This window comes from Pelophylax lessonae, assembly GCF_965119305.1.
Source record: "Pelophylax lessonae genome assembly, chromosome: 5".
In the NCBI taxonomy this organism is placed as follows: Eukaryota; Metazoa; Chordata; class Amphibia; order Anura; family Ranidae; genus Pelophylax; species Pelophylax lessonae.
This window is the reverse complement of record NC_138772.1, coordinates 111,727,761-111,744,339: the sequence shown is the minus strand read 5'-3', so window position 1 is coordinate 111,744,339 and position 16,579 is coordinate 111,727,761. Positions and strand designations below refer to the sequence as shown.

General features: G+C 48.2%; 1 protein-coding gene across 1 annotated transcript in view; it reads left to right on the top strand.

The window, feature by feature from the left end:
- Positions 1-16,579, top strand: part of GALNT11 (polypeptide N-acetylgalactosaminyltransferase 11) — an 81,782-nt gene that overhangs the window by 50,668 nt on the left and 14,535 nt on the right. The window contains exons 7-8 of the mRNA XM_082257522.1: positions 957-1,074; positions 9,390-9,542. Of these exons, the coding sequence (XP_082113648.1) occupies positions 957-1,074; positions 9,390-9,542 (271 nt within the window). The remainder of the gene's footprint in view (positions 1-956; positions 1,075-9,389; positions 9,543-16,579) is intronic.

The following is a 16,579-nucleotide window of genomic DNA, read 5'->3' as shown; positions in this document are numbered from 1 at the left end:
TGGATGGAGTGTACTTTTTTAAATTATTTTTTAGGTTAAGCCCCGTACACACGCGTCGATAATTGGCTGTGAATTTTCGGCCAACGTCCGATCGGCCGATTTTCGGCTTGTTAGTATGATGCTTCCGACAACCGACTCCGACTTTTCGGCCGAAAAAAATCTGGTGTGCAGGCTATATAATTTTTGTTGGCCGTCAACACAACGGCCGATTTTCCGTCAGTCAGTACAGATTTCGGCAGACAAAAATCTGATGAGCAAGACTGGGCATGCTCAGAGAAGAAAAAACACACGCAAAGTAAACCAGCACATGACATCACTTCTGAAGTAGATTTTTGTTGGCCGAGAAAATTTGTGTGCAGTCTAGGCACATTCCAACCAACAAAACACCACTCTGGACAAAAGTCGGACGATCGGTCGGCCGATAATCGCTGCGTGTGTACGAGGCATTAGTAGAGTAAGTATAACTGAACTAGTGATCACCTCAATCCACCTCCTGTTCTCCTACACACAGCCCTCGTGCATTTTCCTTCCCACCAACTATTTCACTTTTTTTGATTACCCATGAGGCAGTTGAAATAGCAACAAACGTACCCTCAAAGCCTTCAAGGTCTTAAAGTCTATACTTGGTAGATCATTATTTGGGTAGATTTTAGAGAATATGCAAACAGATTAACATGGCCTGGACCTTTTCCTGGTTCTGAATGCAGAGTATAAATGCAGCTCTTGTATTGTGATGTGTAACAAGCAACTAGCATTAGTGTTGTTGAATAAATACAATATGCATATCTATGGCATCCAGTGCTGATTGTCATGTTTGCGGAAATCCTGCCATGTACAGCAAGCTTAGTCCACCCTCCCACGCTTCTGATCAATACACAAATTTTATGTGTCATAAAGGATCCAGATTTGCACTTCTGTTATAAAAAAAATATGACTTAGAATTGTTGGAATTCCAGGTCTCCCACAATGGCTGGAGGTCTCTTTGCAATGGACAGGGAATACTTTAATACATTGGGCCAGTATGACAGTGGCATGGACATCTGGGGTGGAGAGAACCTGGAAATTTCATTCCGAGTAAGTATAACACTTTGTGAGATGTTTTTATTTTTTGGATTTCTGGTGCAGTTTTGTGATTGGATGGCTTCTAAAAGCATTTAAATAAAAAGTACAAACCACTTTTAACCACTTAAGCCAGGGCTTGACAAATTTTCCTGAAATCTAGGAGCCAGCTAAAAAAGTTAGGAGCCAGTTTTTTTTTTTTTTAAACTAACAACCAAGCTTTATTTAATAAAACGGATACTAAATTTACACATAAATACGACTAGAACCCCACTCTCCTCTAGCACAATTGGATGAAAACAGACTGTCTGTCTCTTTCCATCCGATGCCATCTGATCCGATCCATCCGTCTGCTTTTGGTGGACAGGATCAGATGGCGGCAGATTACTGCTCCATAGAGGAGAATCAAGGGTCCGATCAGGTCTGCCTGAAAAACTGACAGGCGGACCTGATCAGACAGCCCGTGTGAAAGGGGCCTTCGGCTGTGGCATGGCGACGAGAAAAAAAAAAAAAAAAAGGAGATTATATCTATATATATATATATATATATATATATATATATATATATATATATATATATATATATATATGAGAGAGAGAGAGATATATAGATATATATTTATATAGATATAGATATATATATATATATATATATATATATATATATATATATATTTTTTTTTTTTTTATATATAGATATATATTTATATATATATATTTTTTTTTTATATAGATATATATTTATATATATATATATATATATATATATATTTTTTTTTAATAATTGGAAAAAAAAGAATTTTTTTTATTTTAAATAATTAAAAAAAAAAGAAAAAAATATATATTTTTTTTTTTACATTTAAAAAATAAATTAAATAATAATAACCACACTCCCTGTCAAAGGTAACTAACTGGACAGGGAGATGGTAATGAATGAATTGAGAACAAAAAGGCAGTGGAAACAGTCATTACTCCCGGCCTCCACAAGAGGGCGCCAGTTCCCCATTGGAAGCCTGTCATCTCAAGTAGGCCGAAAAGCCGGGGCCTCGATTTTCGGACGGCCCGGAAGTCCGTGCACTCCGTGCGCGGAAGTCCGGGCAAAAATGACAGGACACCTTCTGCAGGGCACCCCCAGGCGCCAGGTCGCTAATTCTAGTCGCAAATGCGACCTGGCGCCCGGGGATTGTCGAGCCCTGACTTAAGCCCCGAAAGATTTTACCCCCTTCCTGACCAGGGCCTATTTTGCGATTCGGCACTGCGTGACTTTAATGGACAATTGCACGGTCGTGCGATGCTGTACCCAAATGAAATTGACATCCTTTTTTTCCCCACAAACAGAGCTTTCTTTTGGTGGTATTTGATCACCTGTGCGATTTTTTTTTTTTTTTTTTTTTTTTTTTTTTTTGATCATGCGCTATAAACAAAAAAAAGAGCGACAATTTTGCAAAAATAATATCTTTCACATTTTCTTTATATGAAATTCCCCCCCAAAAAAATGTAAAAGTCAAAATTTTTTAACATTTTAGGCCAATTTGTTTTCTGCTACATATGTTTGGTAAAAAAAATTGCAAAAAGCGTATTTCTCTTACGTCCTCCGACAGTCGCCGCCTCTTCATATTCGTCACATATGGGGTATTAGACTTTGCTCCGAAGGAGTAGCTAGGCAACAGAATATGTTAACATTAAAGCTTTTAACATATCCCACCCTCAAGGGGTGGTCCCCTCAGTCAATACCCTCCTACTTCCTGCAACCATATCTCAGTTTCAATGTCTAGCTTGTCAGGAGTGGCTGGCTCTCTCTGTGCTGGGGCTTTGTGCCCCAGACTCTTTCTTCTTTTTTGATTTTTTGTTTGAGTTTTCTCTCTACCTTTACTTAGCTGTTCTTTTTGTCAGCGTTAGTTAGTTCTTCGGATGAAGAGGATCATGCGGGCTGGGTCTCGGGCTGATCCCCCTGGTCGCAGGTCGTGGGTCAGTGGCTTCCAAGCCTGCCATCGAGCGTTCAGCCAGGTAACGCTCCTGGCACAGTGAACGACCCATCCCTGTTCGGTGCAGGGATGATTGGTGAGGTGGCTACCTCACTGGACGCTGTGCGGTTTCTTAACCCCCATTCTGTGCGTCTTGTATGCGACTCTCCCTGCCTCATGTGCAGCGGCTTGTTCGCCTGTGCGGGTCCCCCACGCCATTGTGAGGTAAGTGTATCTATGTGGGGACCTGTCTGTCTGGGGGGGGTGTCAGTCTGGGACTGTGTAACCTGCCTCTGTTCACACTGTTTGTCTCCCTATCACTCGGCTGCATGCTGTGGGCTGCAAGGGGGGGGGGGGGAGCTGTGTGACACTGTGTGTGTCAGCCTTGTCAGTGTGAGAAGCTGTGTGCTGTGGGGCATGTTTGGGCACTATACAGCGATCGCTGCGGCGATCTGACATGTTTTTTTATACATGGATGACATGTGTGCATTACTGTACTGTGGAGCGGCGGTTTCGGCGTCAAACGGCGCCATTTTGCCTACACTCGCTCCGGCCGCATGTTCTACATGCATGGCGGCCATTTTCTTGTAGCCTCCCATAGGCTTTCATAGAGCGCCCTGGCAGCATCACTTCCTCTTCTCCAGGAACACCGATCGAGGCAGCAGCAGCGGCGAGGGTCTCCTCAGGTTATATCCTTCTTATCCATTGCCTGTGTCAGTTTTATTGTCCCTGTGGGGGTCTCATTGTGCTTGTGTGTGGTGCGGTGGGCTGCGCTCGCCGCGCTTGTTAAAGGGGCAGTTAACCCTTTATTATCCGGCATTTGTAATAGGGGCAATGGATTCTCAGGAGGGCAAATTTCCTACCGCCTTGGTGGAAAGCCAGGGGACCGCTGTTTCCCCCCCAGGGGGGGATTTAGCCACTATTGTGGCTGGCCTTGCTGCTCAGGTGCAGATGCTGGTGGCTGCTCAATCTACTAAAAGACCCAGAGTTTCTCTTTCCTCTGATTCTGAGGGTGAAGGTGATGGGGCTGTTATGGCGGGGGCCTCCTTATCGGGGTCCCGCTCCTCCCTGGATCTAGTGGGGTCCGAGGTGGAGGCTGAAGTTGAAGGGGTTGATAATTCTCCCCCTGGCTCCCCTGAAGAGCTTGCAATCATGGATGAATTGATTGCTTCCATTAAACAAACGCTGCGTTTGCAGGATGAAGTGTGTCCCCCCGCTGCCTTGGCGGCTTATGGGACGCAGAGAAAACGCAGGACGCCGCAGGTTTTTCCCTGCAATGATGATTTTCAGCGCGCTCTTAAGGAACAATGGCGCAATCTGCGCAAACCTTTTGCTGTACCAAGTAGGTTCAAGCTGCGTTATCCTTTCTCGCCTTCCACTGATGAAAGGTGGTGTGTGCCACCCCCAGTGGATCACGCTATTGCGGTTTTAAACAAATCCACTGCGATTCCTGCAGAGGATTCCCCTGTGTTCCGTGATGCCACGGATAGGAGATTGGAGTCTCTTGCCCGTCATACTTATTCTGTTACGGGTTCTATGCTTAAGGCTCTGTTTGCCTCTCTCATGGCGGCCCAGGCGGTCGCAAGTTGGACGCAGATGCTTAGGCGCGTCCTAGTGGCCGACTCGGCCTCGCCGGCGACCCTGGATATGGTGGATCAAATCCACCAGGGTGTCATGTATCTGTGTGATGCGGACTTGGACCTAGTCCCGTTGGCTGCACGTGTGCACAGCGTGGCGGTGTTGTCTCGCCGCCTGGTTTGGTTGAAATGTTGGTCGGTGGACCAATCTTCACGTAAGACCTTAGCCAATCTGCCTTATGATGGGTCTCGCCTTTTTGGGGAGTCCTTGGATGTGTTGATTAAGGGGATCACCGGAGGTAAGAGCACTCTCTTGCCCCATTTCCCCAAGGCTAAGGGGGCTTCTGGGAAGAAGCATGCTAATTTTCGGCCCCCTCAGGGGTCCTTTCGTGCCTTTCGGTCGCACTACAAGGGAAAACCGTTCAAAGGTCAAGGCTCTCAGAAGAAGCCCTGGTCTGGAAAACAGAAGTCCGGTCAATCCGGATCCGCAGCCCATAACAGTGCGGCCTGAAGGGGCGCCCTCACCCAGTTTTGGGGTGGGGGGACGCTTGCTCGGTTTTCTTCAGCCCTGGTTGGCCCGCGTGCGGGACAGATGGGTTCAGGAGATCGTTCGATCTGGTTACAAGATCGAGTTTCTCTCTCGGCCGGAGAGCAGATTTTTTCCCTCAAATCTTCAACTGTCTCCAGAGCGTTTACGGGACCTGCACCTGGCGGTGCGGGACCTGAGGGCTCAGGGAGTGGTAGTTCCGGTGCCTCATCGGGACAGATTTCGGGGGTTTTATTCCAATCTGTTCACCGTGCCCAGAAAGGAGGGCAAGGTTCGTCCAATTCTGGACTTGAAGGCTCTGAACCACTCTGTGCGGGTTCGCAAGTTCCGCATGGAATCCCTGCGGTCGGTGGTGGCTGCCCTGGTTCCGGGGGAATTCATGGCCTCCATCGATTTGAAGGATGCGTATCTTCACATCCCCATTTTCAAGGGTCACCAGAGGTACCTTCGATTTGCCATTGCGGAGGATCACTACCAGTTCGTGGCGTTGCCTTTTGGTCTCGCCTCGGCTCCGCGGGTCTTCACCAAGGTGCTTGCACCGGTTCTGGCATTGTTGAGGGCCCAGGACATTTCTGTCCTGGGGTATCTGGACGACATTCTGGTTCGGTCTGCGACCAGCCAGGGTCTGGAGAAGGACCTGTCTGTCACGATGCAAACTCTGCAGGAGTTTGGTTGGACGATAAATTTTCCAAAGTCGACACTGAGTCCGTCGGTTCGTCTTCCCTACCTGGGAATGATTCTGGACTCGGTGCAGGCGAAGGTCTTCCTGCCGGAAGACAAACTCAGAACTCTTCAGGAGGAAGTCAGGTCCCTCAGGGACGTTCCGCACTCGTCTCTGCGGACGTGCATGAGATGTCTGGGATTGATGGTCTCGGCCTTCGAGGCGATTCCCTTCGCCCAGTTTCACACGCGGGGTCTCCAAGCGGAGATCCTGTCCATGTGGGACGGGCGACCTCAATCTCTGGATCTTCAAATCTCGTTGAGTCATCGCACCAGAAGAGACCTTCTGTGGTGGCTCCAGTCCCCGATGGTGTCCGGGGGCAAGTCGTTTCGTCCTATCTCGTGGACGGTAATCACCACGGATGCCAGCCTGTCGGGCTGGGGTGGTGTTCTGGGCGTTCTGTCCGCCCAGGGGACTTGGTCGGAGGGGGAGTCCTCCCTTCCGATCAACATTCTGGAATTGCGTGCGATAAATCTCTGTCTTCATCGCTGGACGGACCGGCTGCAGGGCTGCCCGGTTCGGGTGCAGACGGACAATGCCACGGCGGTGGCCTACATCAACCACCAAGGGGGCACCAGGAGTGCCCGAGCGGCTCGAGAAGTGGCCGACATTCTGTCTTGGGCCGAGACTCATGTCCCGGCGATAACGGCGGTTCACATTCCGGGGGTGGAGAACTGGCAGGCGGACTATCTGAGTCGCCAGACCCTGGATCAGGGGGAATGGTCTCTCCACCCGGCTGTCTTCCAGATGTTGTGCGCGAAGTGGGGTCTTCCAGATGTGGACCTGTTCGCGTCTCGTCTCAACAACAAGGTGAGAAGGTTCGTGGCAAGGACGCGCGACCCTCGGGCAGACGCGTCGGACGCGTTAGTGGCCCCGTGGCATCAGTACAGGCTGATGTACGCATTTCCACCGATTCAGTTGCTGTCCAGGTTCCTTCGCAGGTTACACTCGGAACGCAGCACGGTGATTCTTGTGGCACCGGACTGGCCTCGCCGGTCCTGGTACGCAGACCTCGTGAATCTGGCGGTTGACGCCCCGTGGCGTCTGCCTCTTCGAGACGATCTCCTGTCTCAAGGACCGATATACCATCCTGCTTTACAGTCGCTGGCTTTGACGGCCTGGCTGTTGAGACCGAGGTCCTGAAGGAGAAGGGTCTCTCCCCAGAGGTCGTTCATACCTTGATCAACGCGAGGAAGTCTTCCTCGGGGAAGGTTTATTACCGTACTTGGAAGGCCTATTTTGCCTGGTGTGAGTCCAGGGGGTTTTCACCCCGCATGTACTCGGTTTCCCGAGTGCTGTCCTTCCTTCAAACGGGTGTCGATCAGCGTTTGGCGCTGGCTACGATAAAGGGTCAGGTGTCTGCGCTGGCCGTTCTGTTTCAACGTCCCGTGGCTTCCAACTCCTTGGTTGGCACTTTTGTTCAGGGAGTGCGGCATCTGGTTCCTCCTAGGAGGGATCCTCTGCCCCCTTGGGACTTGAATCTCGTTCTATCTGTGTTACAACGTGCTCCTTTTGAACAGATCAGGGAGATCTCGTTGTCTATGTTGTCCAAAAAGGTCGCCTTTTTGGTTGCGATCACTTCGGCTCGCAGAGTGTCGGAGCTGGCGGCTTTGTCCTGCAAGTCTCCGTATCTGGTTGTTCATTTGGATAAGGTGGTCTTGCGACCTAATCCTTCTTTTCTTCCGAAGCGAGTTTCGGAATTCCATCTTAATGAGGATATTGTCTTGCCTTCGCTGTGCGCGAAGCCTAAACATCCAAAGGAGGTAAGATTACATTCTTTGGATGTTGTTCGGGCGATAAGGGTTTACCTTAAATCGACTGAGTCTTTTCGAAAGACGGACTCCTTGTTTGTTCTTCCAGAGGGTCCTCGGAAGGGCATGGCGGCGTCGGCCTCTACCATCGCCAAATGGATCAGGCAGACCATTGAACAGGCCTATGCCTTGCAGGGGAAGGTTCCCCCTGTGCCTGTGAAGGCGCACTCTACTAGATCTCTGAGTACGTCTTGGGCCTGTCGTCATGGGGCTTCTGTAGCCCAGGTGTGTAAGGCGGCGACCTGGTCGACCGTGCATACTTTCACAAAATTCTACAAAGTAGATGTTCAGGCATCGGCGGATGCTTCCTTTGGCCGCAAGGTTCTTAGTGCGGCAATTCCCTAGGGTCCCTTGTTGGGGACCTCTGGCTGTTGGGATAAGTTTTTTATCCCCTGGTTATTTGTCTTTTCCTGGGTTGTTGCTCCTGTTGAGCACTTGTTGTTCCTGTAGCCCAGCTGGTTTCCTTCCTTTGGTAAGGTTCCTTTCTTTGATGCGGAGACTGCGTTGCCTTTCGGCGCGGATGCGTTTCCCACCCCTCATGTTTGCACTGCTTTGGGACGTCCCCATATGTGACGAATATAAAGAGGCGGCGACTGTCGGAGGACGTAAGAGAAAACGGAATTTTTGTAAAATCTTACCTGTAAAATTCCTTTCTCTGAGTCCTCCGACAGTCGCCGCCCCCGCCCCTCTTTTGGGGTTTGGTTGTATACTCTACTGCTATTCCACTGAAACTGAGATATGGTTGCAGGAAGTAGGAGGGTATTGACTGAGGGGACCACCCCTTGAGGGTGGGATATGTTAAAAGCTTTAATGTTAACATATTCTGTTGCCTAGCTACTCCTTCGGAGCAAAGTCTAATACCCCATATGTGACGAATATGAAGAGGCGGCGACTGTCGGAGGACTCAGAGAAAGGAATTTTACAGGTAAGATTTTACAAAAATTCCGTTTTTGATTGGTTTGCGCAAAAGTTATTGTGTTTACTAACTAAGGGAAAGATTTGTCATTTTAATAGTTTTTTTTTTTTTTAACGAGTAATGGCGGCGATCTGCGATTTTTTTTTTTTTTTTTTTTTGCGGGACTGCGATATTGCGGCGGACAGATCGGACCCTTGACTGACATTTTTGACACTTTTGGGGGTACCAGTGACATTACTACAGTAATCAGTGCTATACATATGCACTGTTACTGTAAAAATGACACTGGGAGGGAAGGGGTTAACTTTATTGGAGAGGGAGGGGTTAAGTGTGTCCCTAGGGGCGTGTTTGTTACTGTGATTGGATGTGGCTGTGTGTGTAACAGCACAGATCAACGATCCTACATAGCAGGAGCGAGTGATCTGTGCTTTTACACAGGGAAGAATGACAGGCGGCTTTGTTTACATTAGCCGCCTGCCTTTCTCCCTCTCCACCCGACGATCGCGAGTGACCGGCGGACATCGGATCCGCCGGTCACATGCACGGGGGCGGGAGCGCACCTCCGGCGGCGCACGCTCGCCCCCTATTCGCTCCCAGGCTAGTGACGTACCGGTACGTCACTTTGCCTGGGAGGGGCTGACCGCCGCCGTATATAGTCGGGCGGCGGTCGGCAAGTGGTTAAAGTGCCATATCTCCTGGGTCAGGCGGTATTTTTTTATTTTTTTTAATTAGATTGATCCCTAAGTGATTTGTAAATTGAGATGCTGGAAGTAAGTATGTATCTGTTTTTTCAGATCTGGATGTGTGGTGGAAGTCTACTCATAGTACCTTGCTCCAGAGTGGGGCACATCTTTCGTAAGAGGCGTCCTTATGGCTCTCCAGGAGGCCATGACACTATGGCCCATAATTCTTTACGTTTGGCGCATGTGTGGATGGATGACTATAAGGTATTGTCTGATAACACCATACATTTATATACAGTAGTTTGCTAAATGGTTACTTTTAAGTTAATTACACATTCACCCCTGTTAAGAACTATTGTGGTATGTAAATGTCTTAAAGGACTTTGTTTAAGCATTTAAATTCTCTGGTATAGTCTTGGAAAACTATAGCTTTTCAATGGAATTTTAGGGTCAATCTTCACCTTTTTAGTAAGTTTTATATTGTCTTTCCAAAGACAGGATGTGCTATCCTGCCAGTGTTGACCAGCTTGAGGTTGTGAGTATTGTTCAGAACTATGAAAGTCCCCACAATGGGGACATCCCCACAATGGGGGTGCTGAAGACACATGCCCACTCAGCACAAGTGCCATTCAGAGAATGCTTTGCATTTGCTCAATGAATGCAAGCTCCTCTGATTGGTTGAGGTGGAGAGGTGGGTCAGTGATGTGATGCTCTCCACCTTGTCCTGTCAATAAAGGCTTTGCATTTTCTGAATGGCACCCATGCCGAGTGACTGACCTGCTGTGTTCACATTGCAGCTGGGCAGGTGCTTGACACGGGACCCGGAAGTTAGCCGAGATCATTGTAATATTGGTGCCTACTGCATTGATTTCCAGCTTCTATAGGGATCCCCAGGTATAGTATGGGCATAGTTACTTTTAGGGTTGCATCAATATTGAGTATTTTCATGAATACTCGTGAAAATGCTCTGATACCTGAAACCGATGTCTTTGCAGTGTGATTTGAGCCAATACAAAATTAATGAGCTCAAATTGCGCTGAAAGAATTGCATGCGATTTGAACAGGAATGCGGTGCGATTCCTGTCCGAATCACATGCGGTTTCCTGCACCGCTCCTGTGTGAACCCAAGCTTGTCATAGTGATTTCAGCCATGGTTCACACAAGAGCAGTGTGGGAAACCGCATTCCTGTTTAAATCGCATGCGATTCCTTGCAGTGCTTTTATTTTGTATGGGCTTAAATCACATTACAAAGGTATCGGCACTCGGTATCGGAGAGTACTTGACCAAACGTATCGGTGCTCGCCGATAAAAATCCAGTATTGGTGCAACCCTTGTTACTTTGGACCAAAAATATCCATACCAGGAATTCGTCTTTAACCATTAGCCAGAGGAAAGGAAACCACTGCTTAACATTACCATTACAGAGGAACGAAAAATTAAAGGAACACTTTTTTTAATCACAGTATAGCATCAAGTCAGTTAAACTCCTGGGATATTGTTTTGGTCAGCTAAGTAGCAGAGGGGGGTTGTTAATCATTTTCAGCTGCTTTGGTGTTAATGAAATTAACAGGTGCACTGGATGAGCAACAATGAGACGATCTCCAAAACCAGAATGGTTTTGCAGGTGGAGGCCAATGGTATTTTTTTTCCTACTTATCTTTTCTGTTTTTCACTCGTTTTTCATTTGGCTAGGGTCAGTATCACTACTGGTAGCGTGAAGCAATGCCTGGACCCTATAGAGGTTTCACAGGCAGTCCAACTCCTCCAGGTCAGCACATCAATTTGTGCCATTGCCAGGTTTGCTGTGTCTCCCAGCACAGTCTCAAGAGCATGGAGGAGATTCCAGGAGACAGGCAGTTACTCTAGGAGAGCTGGACAGGGACATAGAAAGTCCTTAACCCATCAGCAGGACCGATATCTGCTCTTTTGTGCACGGAGGAACAGGATGAGCACTGCCAGAGCTCTACAAAATGAACTCCAGCAGGCCACTGGTGTGAATGTCTCTGGCCAAACAATCAGAAACAGACTTCATGAGGGTGGCCTGAGGGCTCGACGTCCTCTAGTGGGCCCTGTGCTCACTGCCCGGCACCATGAAGCTTGATTGGCATTTGCCATTGAACACCAGAAAAGGCAGGTCCGCCACTGGTGCCCTGTGCTTTTCACAGATAAGTGTAGGTTCACCCTGAGCACGTGACAGATGTGAAAGGGTCTGGAGAAGCCATGGAGAACTGTATGCTGCCTGTAACATCGTTCAGCATGACCGGTTTGGTGGTGGGTTAGTGATGGTTTGGGGAGGCATATCCATGGAAAGGGATGCATAGACCGCTACAGGCTGGACCAATGTTTCTCAACTCCGTTCCTCAGGGCACACTTACAGGCCAGATTTTAAGTATTACCTGCGGGGGATGCAGACTAGAATACTGCAATCACTGAGCAGCAAATGATATCACCTGTGATGTATTTCAGTTATCTTGCAAACCTGGCCTGTTAGTGTGCCCTGAGGACCGGAGTTGAGAAACACTGGGCTAGACAATGGCACCCTAACTGCCATTAGGTATAGGGATTAATTCCTTGGACCCATTGTCAGACCCTGCAGTGCGCGACAATGCCCGGCCTCATGTGGTGAGAGTATTCAGCTAGTTGCTGGAGGAGAAAATTATGCCATTGAATGACCCCATGCTCGCCTGACCTAAATCTAATAGAACACCTCTGGGACATTATTTTGGTCCATCTGATGCTGCCAGGTTGCACCTCAGTCTTTTCAGGAGCTCAGTGATGTCCTGGTCCAGATCTGGGAGGAAATACCCCAGAAAACAATCTGTCTTCTCATTAGGAGCATGCCCCAACATTGTCAGGCATGCAGAGAAGCACGTGGGGGCCATACTGAGTACCATTTTAAGTTGCTGCAATGCAATTTCAGCAAAATGAACTAGCCTGCTGCATCATTTTCTTACTTTGATTTTTGGGGTGTCTTTGAATTCAGCCCTCTGTAGGGTGATAATTTTCATTTCCATCAAATGTTATGGCATCTTTTTGTTCCCAACACTTTACCCAGTCCATATCATTATAGCTATCCAGCCTGAGAATTTTTTCCCATTGAGATCTGATGTGTTTTTAAAAGTGTTCCTTTAATATTTTTTTTGAGCAGTGTACTTTATTACAAACATAGCAAGCTGACTAGCTTCATGTTAAACCACAATTCATCAGGGGCTAGTGCCACATTTGTGCACCCTTCTTTAAGTGATTGTTTTCTTTCCACCTCACTTTTAGGTTCTGGGTTTAGCAGCAGAGAAGGTATATAGTTCCTGAGTGTGGTGACCCTTGTAAGGGCATATGGGTTATGAGTGGAGAGATGTTTAAAGTGCAACTCCACTTTTGTTGAGAAAAAAATATTCCCCTCTGGGTGATCTATGTACAAACTTTGTTGCAGATTCCTACCTTTTTGTTATTCTGAAGAAATCCCTGTTTGGTCCTCTGTGCTCTTGTGCTGAATGAGTATAATGGGAGTGGTTTCATAATTATTATTCAGCTACAGAGCACCAATGTGGAAATCTGCTGGGCCTGCTCCCCTTTAGATGTATTCCTATTGGGAGTTTTGCCATAAAATTGCCGTAAAATCCATTTCTCTGATGTTCATTGACGGACACAGCTCCTGATTCTTCTTAACCATTGGGTTATACTGCCCCCTACAGGAGTAGGACACTAGGCAGGAAAAAGCTTGACCAGGCCTATGGGCAGTCCCAGGGGGTATACAATCACACTCAGCTATAGGCACTTGGCTTTCCTCTGACACTGCTTGTAACAAAACTTACTCCACAGAGGGGTGGGTGCTGTGTCTGTCAATGAACATCAAAGAAATGCATTTTACAGCCAAAGTTTTAATTCAAAAATCCAGTCAAAAATCCAAGTTTTCTCTGTTGTTCATTGACGGACACAGCTCCTGGTTCTTCTTAACTATTGGGACGTGCCAAAGCAGTGTTAAACATGAGGGGTGGGAAAACAGCAGAAAGAAATTCCCAAGGCTAACCATAGCCAACTAGGTAACATAGAGCTCAACCAAAACAACTGGAGCTCACCTGAAAAAAAACAATACAACCTCAAAGAGAACCAGGTCCTCTAAACTGCAGCCTGTAAAAAATTGCGGCCAAAAGAAGCATCCAAAGTTACCAACACATCCACTTTATAAAAGTGTGCACAGACGACCACATGGCTGCCTTGCACATATGCGCCCGAGTAGAGTGTGCCTTTACAAGGAAAGGAGGAACCTGACCCCTAATTGCATAGGCCTGAATCACTGTTTGTCTGTTCCATCTGGAAATGGTCACAGCAGAAACGGCCAACCGTTTGCGAGGTCCAACCGCAAGTACAAATAGTGAGTCTGACTTCCTAAAAGACTCTGTAGCTGCCAGGTACACCCTGATCGCCCGAACCATATCCAGGGAATACAGAGCAATTTACTTAGAATAGATAGGCCTGGGACATAGGGAAGGCAACACAATGTCCTCATTCAAATGGAAATCAGAGACGACCTTTGGCAGGAAAAATGGACAGGGATGAAGAACCACCTCAGCTCTGTAAACCAACAGGTAAGGTGAACGGCAGGACAACGCCACCAGCTCCGACACCCTGCATTTAGAAGTAATCGCCACCAAAAAGGCCATCTTCTGGGACAACATAAGCAGGGGAAACTCCCGATATTTTCGAAGGGAGATTCCTGGATAACTGACACCAATTTGAGGACCCACGGCGGTAATGGAGACCACACTGGAGGAACCAAGTGTCAAGCTCTCTTGATAAAGGTACGCACCAAGGAAAGTGTGGCCAATGGACGTTGAAAGAAAATCGCCAATTCCAAAACCTGGCCCTTGATGGTACTCAAAGCCAGGCGCTGCTCAACCTCCCCGTTGGAGCAAAGCCAAGATCTGAGCCACCGAAAAGGAGCGAGGGAGAACCCCAAAAGACTCGCACCACGCAACGTACGTCTTCCAAATACAATGGTAGATCTTCCTAGAGGTAGATTAAGATTTTCTAATCTTTAACAGTGTAGGAATCGCCAATTCAGACAAACCTCTATCCTTCAGCACCTGGCTTTCAACAGCCAAGCCGTTAAAACCAGTGACTGTAAAGCAGGATGGAAGATTGGTTATTGAGACAGCAGATCTTCCCTGAGAGGAAGTTTCCATCGGCGACCTGCCCGTACTAAGACCGGCGAGGCCAGTCTGGGGCCACTAGAAAGACCGGAATCCCTTGCTGCTTTGATCCTGCACAAGAGTCTTGGCAGAAGTTTGAGAGGGAGAAAGACATAAATAAGATGATACTGATGCCAAGGAGCCACTAATGCGCCTGCGGCGTCGGCCAGAGGATCCCGAGACCATGCCACAAACCTCCTGTACCTTCCATGGAATGTGTACAGCAGAGAGAGCTAGAACGATCGTTCTGCCCACCTTAGAACACCGGCTACTTCCCAATCCGCCAGGGCACTTCTTGTGCCCCCATGATGATAGACCTAGGCCATGGCATTGTCTGAATTTGTACTGGACACTCCTGAAGACAAGTTTTTTCAATGATCCAGACAAAGTCTGATCACTCCGAGTTCCAGTACATTGATCAGAAGTCTGGACTCTTCCAGAGCAAGAAAATCCTTCCAGAGTCCAGACCCCCTGAGCAAAAGCTGTGCAGAGGACGCCTCCCCACCCGGGCAGGCTGGCATCTGTGGTGACAACTGCCCAGTACAGGGGGAGAAGGATTCTTGTCTCGTTTCACCAGAATCTCTTATTGCAGAAATCTCGCGTGAAACTGTGCAAACGGAACCGCCTCAAAGGTAGACACCATCAGGCCCAGCACCCAAAGGCAAGCCCAGAGGGATGACTGTCTGCTGGACAACAGAAGCTTAATTGCCTCCTGCAATTTCTGGAGTTTTCCCAGAGGAAGCAACACTCTGGCTGAGGCCGAATCCCAGAGTAATCTCCAAGGTGTCCATCAGAGCAGTCGGAGACTCTGCTCGCAGAAGATGATCCTGTAAGTTCCCCAGTACTGCGATCCCCGCTGACGCAACAATGCCAGCATGGGGGCCAACACTTGTGTAGACCCGAGCAGTGGAGGCGAGACCAAAGGCAAACGCCACAAACTGATAATACTCCTCGCCCACGGCAAAGCGGAGGAAGCGCTGGTGACTGGCACATATTGGAATGTGAAGGTAGGTGTCCTTGATAGAAGCAAGAAAATCCCCCAGATGTAGGGACGCCACTACTGTGCGAATGGACTCCATTCTGAACTTCTGTACCTGCCCAAAGCAGTTTAGCGCCTTGAGGTCCAGAATTGGATGTACCTTGCCTTCCTTCCAAGGAACTGTAAACAGGTTTGAGTAAAAACCCTGAAAACTTTCCGAAGCTGGAACCATCACCCCATGAAGTAGCAAGTCTTGCACTCTCCCAAAGTGACCCCGTAAGCGATCTGGGGACAAGTACAGGTTGGAAGGGAAGAAAATTTCCGGAGGAAAAGACCAAAAACACGGTCCTATAGCCGGACCGAATGACTTAGTGGACCCACTTGACCTATACCAGAGAGGTCCACGGATCCGGAAATCAGCAAAGACGTGCCCCCACCCCCTCATGGCTTGCCAGACCGGGTCCTCTTGGAACCTCTGGTGGAGGCCCTGAAGGGCTTTTATGCCTTGACGGATGAAAAAAGCCTCTTATGAGCCAAGAAGAATGACCCACGTCTACTACGGGGCTCCTTGCCGTCAGTAGCCTATGGAAGAAGAGTACTCTTTCCCCCCCTGTGAGACCCTTAAAGATGTCATCCAAGGAAGCTCCAAACAGGTGATCCTCCCCACAAAGGGGAGATCAGATAAGGCCTTCTTAGAAGTCTTATCTGCCTGACAATGCTGGTCTGCGGACCAGACGCCTAATGACCACTGCTGATACGAACAGCCTAAAATCAAAGGAGCTGCATCCAAAGAGGCATCACAAATAAACTGTAGCCCCTGGATCAACTGATCTGCAAGCTCCACAAAGGCGGGGGGAAGTCGTTTCCCTCCAGATCCCAGGGTAAAAGTTTATCCCAGTCATCAGAGTTTGCGACACCAGGGCAATAGTAAATCTAGCCTAAGCCGAACCAGCCATAGTGAAACATATGGCGGGCCAGAGTCTCCTCTCTCCTATCAACCAGATCTTTAAAGGCCAAGGATTCCTCAACCAGAAATAAGGTAGCTTTATTTAACCTGGAAACCGGTGAGTCCACTACAGGTGGGGCCACCCACTTTTTAGGCAGGGAATCCTTATAAGGATGCCGCATAGCA